The 17,587-nt window shown below is 44.4% G+C and overlaps 3 protein-coding genes and 1 long non-coding RNA gene across 9 annotated transcripts; 1 reads left to right on the top strand and 3 right to left on the bottom strand.

The window, feature by feature from the left end:
* Nucleotides 1–485: 485 nt before the first annotated feature.
* On the bottom strand, nt 486–2,271 carry LOC124338386. Of its 3 annotated transcripts, none has more exons than XR_006917769.1 (7): nt 2,042–2,271; nt 1,871–1,959; nt 1,328–1,412; nt 1,151–1,272; nt 982–1,085; nt 733–821; nt 486–671 (listed from the first exon to the last, which is right to left on the bottom strand). It is a non-coding gene; the product is annotated as an uncharacterized LOC124338386 (long non-coding RNA). The 3 variants fall into 3 exon arrangements; XR_006917770.1 differs by having other exon boundaries at nt 1,151–1,256; XR_006917768.1 differs by having other exon boundaries at nt 1,151–1,412.
* Nucleotides 2,272–3,952: 1,681 nt separating this feature from the next.
* LOC124337766 (keratin-associated protein 16-1-like) lies at nt 3,953–5,049 on the top strand. The gene is made up of 2 exons (XM_046791790.1): nt 3,953–4,054; nt 4,156–5,049. Exons 1-2 carry the CDS (start codon nt 4,028–4,030, stop codon nt 5,047–5,049), a joined length of 921 nt encoding a protein of 306 aa, XP_046647746.1. The 5' UTR covers nt 3,953–4,027.
* A 1,221-nt stretch (nt 5,050–6,270) lies between these two features.
* On the bottom strand, nt 6,271–11,733 carry LOC124337765. Its single transcript, XM_046791789.1, has one exon. The coding sequence runs from the start codon at nt 11,731–11,733 to the stop codon at nt 6,271–6,273; it is 5,463 nt and encodes a 1,820-aa protein (XP_046647745.1).
* Nucleotides 11,734–12,799: 1,066 nt separating this feature from the next.
* Nucleotides 12,800–17,253, bottom strand: LOC124338225. 4 transcript variants are annotated; one of them, XM_046792312.1, is made up of 7 exons: nt 17,122–17,253; nt 14,859–17,047; nt 14,289–14,715; nt 13,288–14,212; nt 13,025–13,147; nt 12,934–12,940; nt 12,800–12,845 (listed from the first exon to the last, which is right to left on the bottom strand). In XM_046792312.1, exons 2-3 carry the CDS (start codon nt 16,594–16,596, stop codon nt 14,693–14,695), a joined length of 1,761 nt encoding a protein of 586 aa, XP_046648268.1. In that variant the 5' UTR covers nt 16,597–17,047; nt 17,122–17,253; the 3' UTR covers nt 12,800–12,845; nt 12,934–12,940; nt 13,025–13,147; nt 13,288–14,212; nt 14,289–14,692. The 4 variants fall into 4 exon arrangements, with proteins under 4 accessions (XP_046648268.1, XP_046648269.1, XP_046648267.1 ...); XM_046792313.1 differs by having other exon boundaries at nt 12,800–12,940; nt 14,859–16,598; nt 16,875–17,047; XM_046792311.1 differs by having other exon boundaries at nt 12,800–12,940.
* Nucleotides 17,254–17,587: the final 334 nt, after the last annotated feature.

Here is a 17,587-nt window from a genome sequence, read left to right as displayed (position 1 = left end):
AACTAAACCATCGCTTTTTGTCTCATTGCCGCAGCGGTGGTGGCGGGTTGCGTTTAAACTCGTGCAGTAGTAAACCGTCTTGAACCGAACGCTCTGTTTATTGAATTTTTTGAACATTTTAAAAAGAAAATATAAAATAGTTTATACAATGTATCTTCTTATTTATTCCATGGTTATTTTAAGATATTACATGGGGTTTAACATTGGTTTATAGGATTAAGGATATAGATTTAAGGGTTGGTAGGTGTATGTTTTCGGGGTTGGAGGGATTGGAAGGTATATGTTTGTGGGGTTTGGAGATTAATTGGCAGGTATACGTTTGTAGGGTTATAGATTAACTGAATATTTATCCAAACTTGAAATATCCTCCCTCCCCCCTCCAACATCCACCACTTTCCTTTCCCAACCCCAAAGACATGTTTATTATTTGTTTGACATGAACATCCCATATTTTTTTTTGGTTGTTTCTGAAATTATAAACGAAAAAATAGTCACGATGACAATTTAACAAAATATGATGCAACTTCGGTAACACAACATCAGCACCAAGGAACGGTCAATTGAACTTGATGTAGAAAAGAAAGATCTTTCACCAGCATAGGCTTCAACAACGTGCCACATCACACAGCAACAACGCGAACATAAAACACCGCGAACATAAAACACTAAACCTATATAACCAGAATGAAATGAATTAATCTAGATGAATAAATGTCACGTTACGTTATTTACAAGAGTTGAAGCCCTCAGCTGGCTGCATCAAATCCATGTGTACGTTGGGCAGCAACAAAGAAGTTCATAGTTTTACCAGACTGATAATCCTATTTATAAAAAAAAAAACTCAATTATTATCAACTATCAAGGAAACAATGTCTTAAATTACAAAATATTTGATCTAACGAGGAAATTAATACGCTTATCACAAACAGACATAACAATATTTTACAGAACAACCAACACATTCCAGGATAACACTCTCACCATATACTCCAGGTCAATCCAACTCTGTATATTTTCATTTTCCACCAATGGATATGGCACAGTGCCGAGGGGTTAACCTGATTTAAAATCAGTGAGGGACAAACCTGAGAGAAAGAGGAGTTATTTCAGTGCCAATAATTTTCAAACCAAATTGGAGCGAAAACAATACCTCTAATCAATCATTTTCCTTAATAACAACCCAAGTGATGTTCACAACAACCTCTTAACTGGCAGCAATGTCTTGTCCACAGAACAGATGGCAGCAAATGTAGTATCTGACAAGGTATATAACTATAGACATTACTTAAAGTATTTCTCTTACAAAAAAATATTGAGAATATTGTACAAATAATAGAGAGCAACACAGAACTTGTTCTGAGAAGGGCTTCAACAACTAATGATCCAGTGTGTCATAGCGGCAGTATGTAAACCTGAAATAAAGACAAATAAACTTATAATATCACCTTAATACAATAAATTTCTATTTTATGTGAAGGACATTCCCTATATTACTCATCACAATGTAATGTGAAATTTAGTTTAAATACTAACAGACATACCTATGTGTAGTGAACAGTGAACCTTAAAAGTTTAAACATACTCTGTAGGTAAAATAAGAAACCACAATAATAATAAGAAAAAAATAATAATTTGACACAATAAATTTCATGTGAGAGGAAATAAGAATCGACATATTCCATTTGTCAATGGAGGAGGATTGCAAGATTCTGCAAATCATCGCTGGTAAAAATGTGATGTTTATAAAACCGAGGCTTGTAGAATGACATTACATTTCCATTGTCTTAATGCTCAACAAGCAAAACTAAATAAAGTCTAATCTATTACAAATATGGAGAGCTCAATTTTGAAGAGATAAAAATTTGATTACCTGTTGTGAAGACTTTTCATGGAAATGTATTTGGATCCCAAGCTGTGTCCCAAGCTAGAAACATGCTAGAAGCTAGAAGTGACGGCATGCTGAAAGGAAAAATTCCAACTGTCGAAACTTAAGACAATATTCAATATATTATTTAGGGCATTACCACAAAGTAACAAATACCTATAACACAAAAATTCGTGGAACAAATTCAAAAATTTCTTCTGACGTTTGACTGGTTTGAGTTTGACGTACGAAATCTCACCAGAGATAACTAACTGCCTCCCACAATTGAGCGTCTTGAAATACAAACGTAATTTGTGGAAAAGTGGATATGGAACGATTATTGGCGAAGAGTAGCCCTCCGGTGGCGACTGGCGAGTAGCGGAGGTTTCATCAACAGGTTTAATTTCAAATTACGATCGAAAAAAATTCGATAAAAACTTCATACTTAGCGATCACAAATAAAAAAAAAATAAGAAAATATGTGATAGTGAGAAAATAAATTATCAAGAAGTAGAAGCAGATTGAAAACGGTCTTACCTCATCGGCTCATCCCCAATCCTCATTGCGGCAGAGCCAAGCAGTAAAGTAAAAAGCAACTACAGTGGGTATGCAAAATCTTAACCCGGGGAGTCGACCAAAGTTTTTGCTAGATTCCCACAAAATCTGATCGCTGTTTAATTCTCTAACCAATTTTCAAATTTCAACCTGTTTGCAACAAAAACAAGAATTAATGATGCCGCATGGTGCTCAAGATAAAGTGCAAAAGACCAAAATCACGATCCACAACGCCTGCCTTATAAATACTGAAAGATTTAAAAGTGATGTGAGCAAAGAGTGTGCATTCAACTTTACTTTACAACAATAAAAGAATTAAAATGGTGGACATAACGTCTGACTGCGAAATAGCCGCTGACGACAACAATAAAAACAAGAATTTGGGGTTTCAGAGGCTCGCAATTCTAGCTACGGAGTAGTACTGTACCAGCCCTACTAAAAAATAAATCGTAACCGAGCCGCAAACAGCAAAATACGTTCAATACTTTGTTTGTTTTACTTCTCCATAGGCGTCGGTAGCGGTACACAGCGTTATAACTCAGGCGATAAATGCACCAATAGGTGACGCCCTCGTGAAGATATTCACGTTCACATAAATACAAACAAGGACGGTGAACAGAAAGTGAAAGGAAGAATGGAAGGTAAAAGAAGATGTCGTACCTTGAAGCGCCTTGATAAGAAAAATTCCCCTCAATATCACTCGATGCTCCAATCAAGGGAGGAATTAACCTATCAAATCAAATAAAAAGCAATTACAAAACGAAAGTAAAGAACAGGTTGATCAAATGGCTTTCAAAGAGTCATACTATAAATTTATAGGTAGTAAGAGTGTCACAAGTTTACCAGTAAAATAGTGGCAGGTGTGCTGAATGGTTTTCTTTCCCACTTAACATCTTTATCTATTACTGTACGTATCGAGTCTAATATCTGATTTTTACGATATAAAAAAACTAAGCAAGAAGATGCGGTAGCAGAGCCGGAAGAGGCGCTCATGATGGTTGACAGCAGTGCTGAGTGTTGACATCAATAAGAAGCTGCGCGGTAGGTTTTTACTTTCAAGAGTATGTACCTAAGTGCCTTGAGCGTCTCGTCCTACTTTATGTAGTGGGCCAGTCTATTAGTGGACTAAATAACAAGTTCGTTACAAATGATCATTGTCGATCTGAAGCGAATTTAATTTGAAAGAACTTAAATTTTAAGTTTACGAGTTAAAAGTGCAAAATTAAATTTCAAAATCGACGCTTTAATTAGACTCCGACACCCCATGCAATCTTCCTTTGCTCATCGCCAAATTGAGTTCAGTTAGCAACATCAATCGAATCTGAATGTTGATTTACATGAGATGGGTGTAACCGTTACGCCCTTGATTCATGGCCATTTGGCACTTGCACCCCAGTAAACATGTATGATATCGCATCAGGGGAAATCCCTAATTAAATCAAAGACGTTGATGATGAAGAGGTGGGGTCCTACATCTCCATTAAGGAGATGTGCAAGGTCTTAGTCCCCTCATTAGGCAAACAATATTGACGCCCATTACAGTATAAATAAGCAAGTAAAATCCAACATAACCAACACAAAACCCACAACCCCCAACTAAGAATCAAAATGGCGAGAACAAGTGTGCTGTGCCAGGTAAGCATAAAATTGTTATCTTTTCAATTTGTCTGCAGTCTGTAGAATAAGAGCCTAAATTTCAAGTGGATTTACTCAATTAATTTGTTTACCTGTCGCAGCTATTGCTCGTGTCGTGCTGCATAAGTCTAGTGGTCGTCAACGCCATGCCGATGCCATCAAGTTACGACAGCAGCGAAAGCTCCAAAGAACGAAACCTAGAAAGTTCCATGGAAGCTGGAGGATGTCCAACTGGAGGATGTCAACCCGTAGGATGTCCAACTGGAGGATGCCAACCCACAGGATGTCCAACTGGAGGATGCCAACCCACAGGATGTCCGACCGGAGGATGCTCAGGAAATGAGGAACGAAACCTAGAGATCGAGACTTCCCAGGAAGCCGTACAAGTGGAAGAGAGAGTCAGTGTATCTGTAGAAGAAATTGAAATTGAATTTGAATCTGAAGATCCAGCAACCGGCTGTATCGATGCATCCTGTAGAAATAAAGGCGCCGCCAGAAGACCAGTACCTTGCACAGGTCCAACCTGTACACCCGTCGCTCCACGAGTCCCAGCACCTTGCACAGGTCCAACCTGTACACCCGTCGCTCCACGAGTCCCAGCACCTTGCACAGGTCCAACCTGTACACCCGTCGCTCCACGAGTCCCAGCACCTTGCACAGGTCCAACCTGTACACCCGTCGCTCCACGAGTCCCAGCACCTTGCACAGGTCCAACCTGTACACCCGTCGCTCCAAGAGTCCCAGCACCTTGCACAGGTCCATCTTGCACACCCGTCGCCCCACCATCACCGGCACCTTGCACAAGTCCATCCTGCACCGAAGCACCTGTTGTCGCAAAACCCCCAAGGAGAAGAACTACGGCCCCACCAGTCGCTCCGGCTGAGCCAGCTGCACCTTGTCCAACTTGCAAAACCACCACCACTACCACCACAACAACTTGCACAACAAACTGCGCCCCAACCACTTGTACAACCCCAGGCTGTGCAACTGCCTGAACGGCCGGTGCAACCGGAGATTGAAGATCGAGCGAGAGCGGGTATGGGATACAATAGCTGCACACTTACAATTCTGTAGCTGATAGATATAACAAAATGGGAAGGCTAATACAATACACAAATACACAGGAACAAACTAAATTGATTTTTGAGGTCGTTGTTTTTTTCCGATTCGCCACACATTTCAGAAAAAAACCTGACACACTTTAACTCGCGGCAATAATGATCAGAGCATCTTGCTGTCGAATACTGTTTTATAAAAGGTTTTCGACTTATTAACTCATTTTCAAATCCTCCCATGCCCCCCCTTCTAATCTCACCCTTTTCCACAAAAGCAACAATTCCGTATTTCCAGACTGTAAACTAAAAACAATTCCACTGACACTTAACACGCTCTGATCTTAAAGGTGTCCCATAAATATAAAAAGGTCTTTATCATAATGAAGATCAAAGAGATTAACAGTTTGGGGCTTACCTGATCGATTGTGTAATATGTAGCACGAGCGGAGGCCATGAAACTCAATTGACGTGTGTTGTCTACTGCGCTAATAGACCTGTGTTAGGAATGAGCGAAGCTTGGTGTTTCCACTTAATGAAAACCTGTGTTGGCTCGTAAGAGCAAAATCTCTTGTATTGTGTTCGACTTGACTGGTGTTCACATAAATGAACACGGTGTACTTTGTGATAAGGAAGTGGTGGTTCCTGAGAAGGAATAAAATAAGGTTAGGGACATAATCAGAAAGAGAGCGAGTAAAAATTTAGCTACCTGTGAAGACAGGCTACACACAGGGTGAGAATCACTCGTACACAGGGTCAACACCCAGAGGTGAATAGGCCTGGGAGGGAACATACATTATAATTAAGGTGATTGACATGAATTCATAAATAACACATACCAATTAGTGTCCTGTGACACACAAATGTCGGATAGATCGTCACACACTAGATTCAACTCGAGTGACGTCTCTGAAGAAACATACGACACAGAATTAGTAGGGAAATACAACATAAATTCATGATGGAAATACCTTAGAATAAGAAGAACGACACACAAACACACGCGGGTCCTTAAACCCAGTAAATTGACTTTGGGCAATCACGAACAAATCAGTTAAACACGAGAGAGAGAGAGTGAAAGCCCAGAATTCAACGTGGTTTACAGACGACATTAATTGACAATTGAGAGGGGGAAAAAGGAGGGAGGGAAAACGTTGCCAAATTTCAGACGGGGTGCGCTTTCGCCGATCCATCCTCCCCCGAGGCCGGCTCGCCGGCCGAGCTGGATTCCAGAAGACATAATTCGGTAATTCCTCGCCGGAAGATTCCAGTTGGTAGTTGGACGTCGACTGCTCGGACACAGCCGTCTGACCCAGGATAAACTTGAACTATGTGTCCGATGTTCCACTGTCCGCGGCCGAGTGTCTTATTTATTTCGAGAACGATATCTCCCACCGTGAAGTTTGGCCGCTGCACCTTCCATTTCTTGCGGGCGGCCAGAGATTGCAGATACCCTGACCTCCAGATATCCCAGAATAAGTTGAGCAGCCGTTGTAGATAGCGATAATGTTCACGAGGGCTTGCATCATCGAAACATCCAGCTGGCGGGAAGGCGGTCGGCGATCTGTTAAGGAAGTCGTTCGGTGTGAGCGGCCGGAAGTCCTCGGGATCGGAGCTCACATATGTGAGCGGCCTGGTGTTCAATAAACCAGCGACTTCATATAAAAGAGTCCTCAAGACGTCTTCCGTTGGGTGACGCAGACTCTTTCCTTCTATCTCCAGTGCGTTGTAAAGGGCGCGTTTAGTCGATTTGACCAACGACTCATGAGCGCCGCCAAAGTGGGGTGTACGTGGAGGCTGGAAATTCCAATCAATCCCTGCCTTCTCCATGAAAACGGGAACCTCTCCGGAGGCGTGTAGGGCCTCGACGGCTTCACGTAGCTCACGTTCCGCACCAACGAAATTCGTCCCGTTATCCGAATGAATAACCGCCGGCTGGCGGTACAAAGCGATGAACTTCCTCAACGATAGCAGAAAATCCGTGCTGGATAGAGAAGGCACCAACTCAAGAAAAACAGCTCGCGTCACTAAACATGTGAAGAGTACTCCCCATCGCTTGGCCGTGCGGTTACGGTAGAGACCGACTTCTATAGGCCCGAACAGATCGATTGCTGTCCGAGTGAACGGCAACGCTCCAGCATCCAGTCGAGCTTTCGGCAGATTTCCCATCAGCTGCTCTCCTGGTTTGGCCCTATTCCGTCGGCAGATGACACAGTCACGGCGTATTCTTTTCACCAGCTCACGGCCGTTGGTGATCCAATAATGTTGACGGACGTACGCCAACAAGAAATCTGTTCCAACGTGCTTCAAATGTTCATGGAACGCACGGACCACCGTCGCGGCAAAAGGATGCTTTCCGGATAACAACGGCGGATGCAACTGGTCGTAGGGCAATTGCGCCCGCCCAGCTCGACCACCGAGTCGAAGAATTCCGCCGGAATCTAAAATTGGTGCTAGGGCCAGAATGTTCGATGAAGACGGCAAATTCTTGCCCCTCCGGATGCGGCGGATCTCCTCTTCGAATGTTTCGGTTTGGCAGCTCTTCACCAACTCCAAATATCGGCCGTCCATTTTACTGAGCGCAGCGATGTCGTCCGGGGCTATCTTCACGTCGGTCCAAACGACCGGCGATTCCGGCACGGAAGCAAGCAAGGTGCGGCTAGTCCTCGACTCATCTTTCACCACAAGCCACGGAAGATCAGTCGGCCAGTCCTTTTCGGTCAGCATAAGAAATTCCGGCCCTGTCAGCCACACGGCAGGAAAATTGACGCCGTCTAGGGTGGAACGAGTGGCCGCATCCGCCGGATTCAACAGCCCTGGCACGAACCTCCATTCTTCTTCTTCTGTGATGGTTTGGATTTCTCCGACGCGGTTGCTGACGAATGTTTGATAATCGGCTGCGGTGGCTCGTATCCAATTTCGGACCGTGCTACTGTCGGTCCAGAACCGTCGTCGTTTCACATGAGCTGGAAGAGCTTCTTGAACTGCTCGGGCTACTCGTGCTCCTAGCAGAGCGGCGTTCAATTCCAGCCTTGGAACGGAGATGGTCTTCTTTGGCGCCAACTTGTTTGTCGCCTTTACTTGCCGGACGACAACGCTTCCGTCACCATAGACGCTTCGGACGTAGACCACTGCGGCATAAGCCTCTTCGGAAGCGTCACAGAAAGTGTGTAATTCAGATGAGACGATGTTGGCGGAATCTGGGAAGAGACAGCGCGGCATCTTGACGTCGTTCAGCTGGAGGACGGTCTCGAACCACTGGTCCCACCATCTTCGGTCCTCTCCTTCGACGACGTCCGTCCACTTTAGGCCCTTTTGGCCTAATTCTCGGAGGCGAATCTTAGCCTTAACGATGATTGGAGAGGCGGTGCCCAACGGATCGAACACTCCAGCAACTCGGCTAACCAGCTCCATCCGGGTTAACTCCGTGTAAGACTTCTCGGCAACCTTGAAGCCTAACGTATCAGTGTGTGTATCCCAAAATACTCCCAGCACCTTCTCTTCGCCGCTGTCGCCTAACGGATGTGTCTTCTGTTCAGCTTTCTCCCCGCATGCCATGGCTCGCATAAATTCTTCGGAATTGGAGACCCAGCTCTGCAGATTCAGGTCCGCTTCGGCCAATCTCGTCTTCATAGCGGAGGCCTCTTGCACGGCGGCTGTCACGGTTGTTGCTGAACTTAAATAATCGTCTACATACATCCGTTCACGTACGACGGCAGCCATCTTTTCGTCTCCGGCATCCTCCATGATTTGACGTACTGCGCGGATGGCGACGAAAGGGGAGCAGCTGGCACCAAAAGGCAGTCGCTCCATCTTGTAAACCGCTGGCTCCGACGTTGCTGCATCTCGCCACAGGAAACAAAAGTACTTCGAATCTTCTGCTGAAAGCCGGAAACGGCTAAACATGGACTCGATGTCAGACGCCCAAGCGATTTCATGCCGACGGAAGCAAGTGACGACGGCGGCCAGCGCAGGTTGAAGAGCAGGGCCACTTAGCATTGCGTCGTTCAATGATTTCCCCTTAAAAGAGGCGGCGGCGTCGAAAACTATTCGTAATTTCACGCCCTTGTAGACACCGTGGTGGGCCAGGAAGTACTTTTCATCCGCTGGATCTTGAACCCGTGATGCATATCCTTGATCCAGAGTTTTCTGCATCGTCATTTCGTAGTCTCGTTCCAAATTCGGCTCGCGCTGGAACCTCCTGAGAAGGCTTTGGAAGCGATTGGCGGCCATGGGTCGATTATTCACGAGGTCCGGCTCCCCCTCCTTCCAGATAATTGGCACCTCATATCCGACGGGTAACCTCCGGGTCTTCTCCTCTGCCATCGCTAGAGCTCGGCGGTCGTCGGCTGATACACATCCGGCGGTGAATTCGGTCCCAAAGGCCTCGGTGTCGCAGAAACGACGAACTTCCGCTGTCAAATTATCCAGGGGGGTCTGGCCAGCAATCGTGCAGCTACGAATGGATGTAACTTGATGGCCTCGGTTGGTAACTCCTCGCACGATCCAACCAAGTCTTGTTTTGCAGGCGATTGGTTCATAATCTCGCCCTTCTCTGGTCTCGCGAGGTACCAAAAGATGCAGGTAGTCTGTACCTACAAGAAGATCCACCTTTCCTCCCACTACTCCGACCGGGAGGTCGCGGAGGTGCGGCCAATTCTGCTTTTCTTTATTCCAATCCGTGATAGGAGTGGGGCTGGCGACCATCTTCATTGTTGAACCTTCCATCGTAAAGATTTCGCCTGATTCAGCGCGCAACTGGAACTGGACTCGTTTGGACTGGTATCGGTTGATGACTCCGCCGGCACCATCCACCGTCAACACCTGCGACGGCCCTTGCAGCTTTAAATTTGACGCAAATGACGTCCTCATCAGGGTGGTATCACTGCCTTCGTCGGCGAAAATATTGGCGAGTATCCAGTTACCATCTGCGGATTGCACGTGCAGCCTCATCATTCCCAGGGCCACTCTCTGTCGACCAATAACACGAGCGGTTGAAGGACGGGCGTCCGTCGTCGACGGCTTCTCAGTTTCATGAAGCAGGATATGATGAAAGAATCTGCAGTCCGGTTGCTTGCACTGGCGCTTGCTTTGGCAATCTCTTGCTGAATGTCTGCAACTGAAACAGCCGAAACACAGCCGGCGACGCATGCAGAAATTGACCCGTTCACCCACTGAAAGGGCCTTAAAGTCTCCGCAATCTTGGAGCCAATGCCCCTTTTCGCATTTGAAGCAAAAAGGTTTCTTCGTTGAGCCAGCTCCGCCTCCATCTGTAGCTCTTGCGAACGAATGATGAGTCTTAGCTCGACGTGGAAAGGATCCTCTTGGCGTTGATGATGGCCCTCCTGTCTCGTTGGCTTGATCCGCGGCTATGCTGTAGGCGTTGAGGTAATCGGACGCTCGCTCACAGATCCATGTACCGAAATCGTTGAGGCTGCGGAATTCCAAACGGCCACGTCGTCCCGCATTCCAGTCGAGTCGATCTTGCTGGTTGAGTCTTAAGCAGACCTTCTCGATGATGTCGGCTGATGATGCGGCTCCAATCCTGCTGAGGTCGAAGAGATGGGTCCGAACTCTTTCGGCAAAACGTTTGAACACTCTTGGTTCATTCTTGAATTCAAGTCGTTCGATAGCTTGGATGTGGGCGGCTCGCATCACATCTCTTCGTCCGAATGTCTCTTTCAGACGCACCAGTGCCTGCTTGTAGGCCGTCTCTCCGCCACCGAGCCCGTAGACTACATCCAGACATTCGCCCTTAAGGTAATGTTTTAGTAGTGCCAGCTTTTCTCCTGGGGTCTTCGGAGTATCGTGCACTAATGCACGAAACAGGTCGATCCAACCAAACCATTCAACGGCTTTTCCGTTATAAACGTCCAATTCCGCGGAGGCGGCAGAACGAGAGGAGAATTGGCTATGGACCGGAAGTAGAAGGCCAGCATTGTAGAGATCAATCCAATCATCCGGAGCCTCCTGTTTGACGTTCAGGTTTCGTTGCTTGGTCCGCCATTCCTCGGCTGCTGGAGACCGTTTCTCTAGCTGTTGACTAACGGACGAGAAATGATCCGGATCTGGTTGACGGAGATTCAGCTGACGGAGAGCCTCTTGTGCTGCTTCGGCTTCTTCCCAAAGAGCGTTTGCCCGAGCTCTGACTTCATCACACTTCTTTTGAGCCGCTGCGACTTTTTCCTTATGGGCTTGCTCACGTTGCATGGCTGCATCCTTCTGTGCTTGGTCGCGCTGGTCTGCTTCTGACGGTGATATAGGAAACAGCGGCGAATTCTGATCGGGCTGGTCATCAAGTGGGTTTAATACTGATGCGGCTTCTCCTTCGCGACTGGACAGATAAACTTGGGCCGCTGCAATGACTTCATCCCCCTTGGAAGCGTAAGTTAGATGCGTGGCGTCTTGTCGTTCCGCTTCATCATCGTCTTCTTCTACGGCTGTGATTTCTGACTGCAAGACGGAGGTTCTGAGAATAAGATCATCGAGGTGTACCACCAGCGCCTTCACGCCTCTCCGTGAACCTGAAGCGTTGACCAAGGCTGTGAGGCTGGTGACAGCTCTGGTGATCTGTTGTCGTAACGTCGTCCTCTTTTTCTTCAACGTGGTGATAGCTGCAGCGTCCATAGTAGGTGGTGTCGATGGACCCAACGTTGAAGAAGAATATCGAATCTACGATGACCGGCCAGGAATCAAGATGAAGAGTTTCGATGACTTGTCAGCAGGTTTAGGGCTCGGAATGAGCAACCAACACTAAACCGCCTGGAAGGTGAGAAGAATCTCGATGCAAAAGTAGGATGCAAGAAGGATCTTGCTTGATGTGGAGAGAACTCCGGTTCGAAGGACCAAATGTTTCCACTTAATGAAAACCTGTGTTGGCTCGTAAGAGCAAAATCTCTTGTATTGTGTTCGACTTGACTGGTGTTCACATAAATGAACACGGTGTACTTTGTGATAAGGAAGTGGTGGTTCCTGAGAAGGAATAAAATAAGGTTAGGGACATAATCAGAAAGAGAGCGAGTAAAAATTTAGCTACCTGTGAAGACAGGCTACACACAGGGTGAGAATCACTCGTACACAGGGTCAACACCCAGAGGTGAATAGGCCTGGGAGGGAACATACATTATAATTAAGGTGATTGACATGAATTCATAAATAACACATACCAATTAGTGTCCTGTGACACACAAATGTCGGATAGATCGTCACACACTAGATTCAACTCGAGTGACGTCTCTGAAGAAACATACGACACAGAATTAGTAGGGAAATACAACATAAATTCATGATGGAAATACCTTAGAATAAGAAGAACGACACACAAACACACGCGGGTCCTTAAACCCAGTAAATTGACTTTGGGCAATCACGAACAAATCAGTTAAACACGAGAGAGAGAGAGTGAAAGCCCAGAATTCAACGTGGTTTACAGACGACATTAATTGACAATTGAGAGGGGGAAAAAGGAGGGAGGGAAAACGTTGCCAAATTTCAGACGGGGTGCGCTTTCGCCGATCCACTTGGGATGAAGGAAAACAATCTAGTAAACAGAAGAATGCATGTGTAAGAAATTTAACTTAAATGGTTTTGACTCTATACAGACAAAAACAATTAAATCAACTGCTGATTTTAGTTTTTTGAGCAAAAGCTTTGAAATGTTGATATAAATGGACTAACCTCTGCAATTGATTGAGGATGAGAATTGGGGAGAAGTTGAGGGAAATAACTTAATGAAAAACCTGCGAGTCCAAATAAATTTTTTTGTTCATCAGTTTGTCTCCAGTTCCTAGATCATTTTCTTGGTCTATTGAGTTCACCACTCTTTACCTGAAATCTGCAGGAAATAAAAATATGGTTAGATACAAGATAACTCAACAACTTTTTTCTCCAAATATAAATTAAATCAAACCTAACATACTTTTAAATTGGCATTTCAACTTGATAACAACAAATTGTTATGTGTGTAGCTCTCAGACAACTTCACTTTTCTATCAAATATGTCATCTAGGCCTACACTCTCATTTGCTGAAATGCTCGCCACCTAGAAATTGGAAAAATGTAAAAAATTTTATCAAAGAAGTTGATTTTTCCAGATCAGGCCATCAACAATAATTGATGCTTGATAATACATGGATATTCAAGGTCTAAAAGAACTTTGAACTGGGAATTAGAGACCCTTACCATGGGCTTGCCCTTACTTTGACCATGCTTTATTAGACAATGAAATCTGATTTCAATTTGTATGGCAATACCATTTCTTTATGACGTTTTAACAACTTCGATGAAAATGAACTTAATCATTTCATCAATTTTATCACAAACCACATGGTACTAAAAGTAACAGAAATTGTTACTGACTTAATTTATGTTCATTGTTTAGTCCTTTGTCTCTTCCTTACATCATAACACATACAGTCTAGACTAGAGTTGGAGCATGACTGGACTACTCACCTAGCGGGCAATATTACCGATGATTTTTCGGCCATGTAATTTTTTAACGGAAGTATATTTGAAAAAAAAAACATTCAAAAAATAACTGAATCACCAACTTTTCTTTTACTTAGAATTAATCGTTAACAAGAAATTTGTATTTTACTTTAAGGAGAAGCGGGAAAAGGGCGCTGGCGCCATCTACCAACCAAACATCTTAAGCTCTTGATTAGATAACCACAGAAACGTACGCGTCATTTTTTCGCCACTCAGTTCAAATTCAAATTATTAACGAAATTATTAACGAATAAAAGACTTTTATACCTTCATTAGAAGATCCATCAAATAATAAAAATACACTTTCTCGGCAGCTTTAACGCTATTCTGAAGTATTCAAATGCGGGAAAAAACAAGAAAGGTAAAAACTGTAAGCGGACTTGATAAGCTTTGCCATTGCTGGAATTTTTAGTTGACGATTCACGATTGTGTCATATCAACTGCTAATTGCGATAAATAATTTTCAGATCTCTTTCATTTTATAGTGTTCTTAATTCTCAGTTTAAAAAAAATACATCAAATTTAAAAAAATGTCATTTCATAGTTTATGCAAATTATGATGATTCCTTCCGTTCACGCTCCACGGTTACTATCATTCGATGCTTAACAGAATAAATCTCTAATCAAGGAAAAATTTAAAAAAAAACAATTAGTAAGGTGGATTTGAACGGAGATATCTTTGACACAATTTTTACCTGGAAGTGTTCGAAGGACGAACGACTCCAGCCTGAGTTGGAAGTTGATCTCTAAAAGGAATTCAATGATGGCAAACGATTGGGTCTACACAGTTCCCCGAGAGAATGAGCTTGAGAAAAAGGCATAATTACATCAACTAGTAAACAGTTTTCTTTTCTAATTCATTTAGGGGCTGAAAGACGCACACATTTCGATAGGCATCACTCCAATTGTTGGCTTTCTTTTTGGTTGAACCGGTTTAATAACTGCCATGGTAGTCGAGATGCTAGCAGCTTTACACATATATCCATCTGTCCTTTTCATTGTTGATGAAAATTTAGGCGATTACAATACACTCGGAAACATTGACATTGTCCAATCTGATGAGCAATGCGATCCCGTTGTTTTCTCTGGCCAATCTTTCCTACATTGAGCTGCTGTTATCCACTATACCACGAAAAAAAAAAAAGTTAAGAATAGACAATGTTATTACAAGTAAATCATTCCCTTGAGAATTGATTGGGTTCTGGCGACGAGGGACGATAAAAATAGCAGGAAAATACGGAATAAAAGATCTTAGTGTCGTTAACCTTTCAGCGCACTGTGACGGTGAACAAACGAGTGAAGACGACGGGGTAGTTGCAATTCATCTTCGTACGGAATTCCATTTCGCCGTATGGCTGTTGCGCAATAGCAGGAGAGCGGCAAGACGACATTGACGAGTGAATCCAGATAAGGATCGAACGGAATGGCAAGGAGAGAATGTTTAGCGCGGATTTCCTTCAGGATACTGAGAACTGTTTGGCCACCCGGAGTGGCCTGATCCAGATGACCACCGGCGTTGACTATCGACCGAAACAGGATCGAGAATTCTCGCTCAGGAAACTGATCCCAATCGGAACTGGACAGCCGAGTCCAATTCCAACTCTCAGCCAAAACGTGGAGCGGAGTTTTCCCCTTTTTGTTGGTGGCGTTTGGATTGACGCCGACGCTAAACAGCAGCTGGATCACATCCTGGCTAACGATTTCGTGATACCAGATGGCCTGGTTAACTGCAGCGTGAAGGAGTTGGCACGATCCTCGATGAACGACGTGACGGACGTAGAGCGAAAGGTTTTCTTCCAGCTGTTGGTGTTCCATTTTGCTCAGCTTCAGATCGGACAGAAACAAGACGAAATCGTAAACGGATAACAGTTTCACTTTGCGACGATTGCGATCCTTATTCTCGGCGAACGACACAGGTAACAAATGGGCTATGGCTATGCAATACTTAAGAGCCGACAGGATGTTGACGACCGACAATTCTTCGCTGGTGGTTCCGGCCGTCTCTTTGATATTTTTGAAACAATTCCCCAACAGATCGAACGTTTCTATGAAAATGTTTGTGCATTTAGGTGACACTGTCGTCGGGTTTAATCCGGCGGATTGCTCGAATAAGAGGAAGCAAATGCTGATGGCTTGGTCGAAATGCTTCCGTTTGTTGCACTCCCAACCCAAACGGATCAAGTGATTCAGATAAAAGTAATTGGGGCTGGCGGCTCTTCCGGAATTCACTTGGCAGGCGATTCGTTGGGTCACTAGAAGAGCCTGGACCTGCAGTTGGAAATACCAATCGGAACTTTCAATTTTCCAAACTGGCAATCCGGAATCAGAGATCGAAAAGGCTTCTCTCTCGAACTGTTCCATTTCTTCTAATCCGGACCATTCGGTACTGTTCACGAAGGCCTTCCGGGCTGTGTCCGATAGCTCGTACGGGATCTTGGGGATGGCCGGCCTACCGAGACGAGATTTCCTCACGCCGATGGCGCTTTTCCAGCACTCGATTCCACGATCATAGATATAGATATTTCCGATCTTGCGGGATTTCTTCGACGCTTGGTAAAAGATGAAGGCGGAACCGATCAGCTCAAACAGGTGAGCCTTTTCCTTTTGAGTGACAGAACTGATCCTGACGGAATAGAAAAGAAACTCGAGCCAACTAAGCTCGTCCTGCCGCGGTTCCAGCAGCCAAGGGTCCAGCAAATAATCCATCATCTCAACAACGGATATTTGGTTGATGCGAATCTGACAGAAGGTGGGCAGACACAAGGAACGGCACAGTCTCCTGTTGACGCAATCTTTGATGAGTTTCACCAACCACTCGATCATTTCGTAATGTTTCAACTTGATGGCGACTGCCAGCGCTGTTTCTCCGAGTTGGTTGCGCTTACGCAAATATTCCATTTGTCCGGCCTTGTCGAATTTACCGAACAGTTTCTTCAGTTCAGGCATCTGCTTGTTGGTGACGGCTTCAAAAATGAAATCCTGGACACTTATTTGCTTAGCCATTTCTGAATTTTGGAGAGACGATTGAGAATTATTTGGAGCTGATGATGACGGAGAGTTGAATGCACCAGGAGGATCAATCGACGACTAAAGAGGGCAAAGGTAGAGGGAAGACTCGTTGGAAATGGAGCTGTTAGTTGGGAGGTGAAATTCCTGTGGGAATGAGACAAGGTCTTCCAAGTAGTTGACCTGATTCTGCTGACTGTCGGGGTGAATAACTTGAAGCAGCTCGCAGATGACCCTGATTTTTAGCTTGATGACGCACGTCGACTTATTCTTACCAGATTGTATAACAACCGTGTCGTCTGCTCCGATTCGATTCCAAAATGTCGTATTTTCTTTGAGGTATAAAGGACTCTTTCTGTTACTGTGTTCCGTCTAAGTTGTTCGAAGAAAATGTTTATGAAATCAGCTACTGAGGAAACGACAGTCTCTTGGGAAGACTAATGCATTCCTGCAAAATATACAAATCATTCTTTTCGCAATTATATCTGTGCTAAACACCCAACATAAAGTAAAACGTCATACCTATACGAATAAATCCAGGACTCAAGCATAAAAATCAGCAGGTGTTTACATCAACATTCGGCCGAAATCGACTGAATAAGACAACCGTCGATTTTATTTCACCGTCGGGCAAAGGCTATTAACATCCAGTTGAGGTTTCGAAACGATAATTGATATGATGATTGGACTGTCAAGGTCTACCGAGAATAAATCGATATTAAATAAAAACAAAAGTACATCGGCGCCAAGAATTACTCAGAAGTCGACCCTGGAATCAGATGATTTTGACAACTGTGCGTTTTCATGTCGCTCGGACAGGTCGCTGTTGAAAAAAAAAAACGAAACACAAATCACCATAGCTGGGAAAAGCAATATTTTGTTTGTTTCCTTAATTAAGAATTGTTCTTCAAATTTGGGCCTTACCTTTAAGCTGATGGCTCGTCTCTTGGATTGTTCTCTCGCGAAAAAAGCACGTTGAATAAAATAT

This window comes from Daphnia pulicaria, chromosome 4 (assembly GCF_021234035.1).
Source record: "Daphnia pulicaria isolate SC F1-1A chromosome 4, SC_F0-13Bv2, whole genome shotgun sequence".
Classification (NCBI taxonomy): Eukaryota; Metazoa; Arthropoda; class Branchiopoda; order Diplostraca; family Daphniidae; genus Daphnia; species Daphnia pulicaria.
Note: the sequence above shows the minus strand (reverse complement) of the source record. Positions and strands in the feature narration are given on the sequence as shown.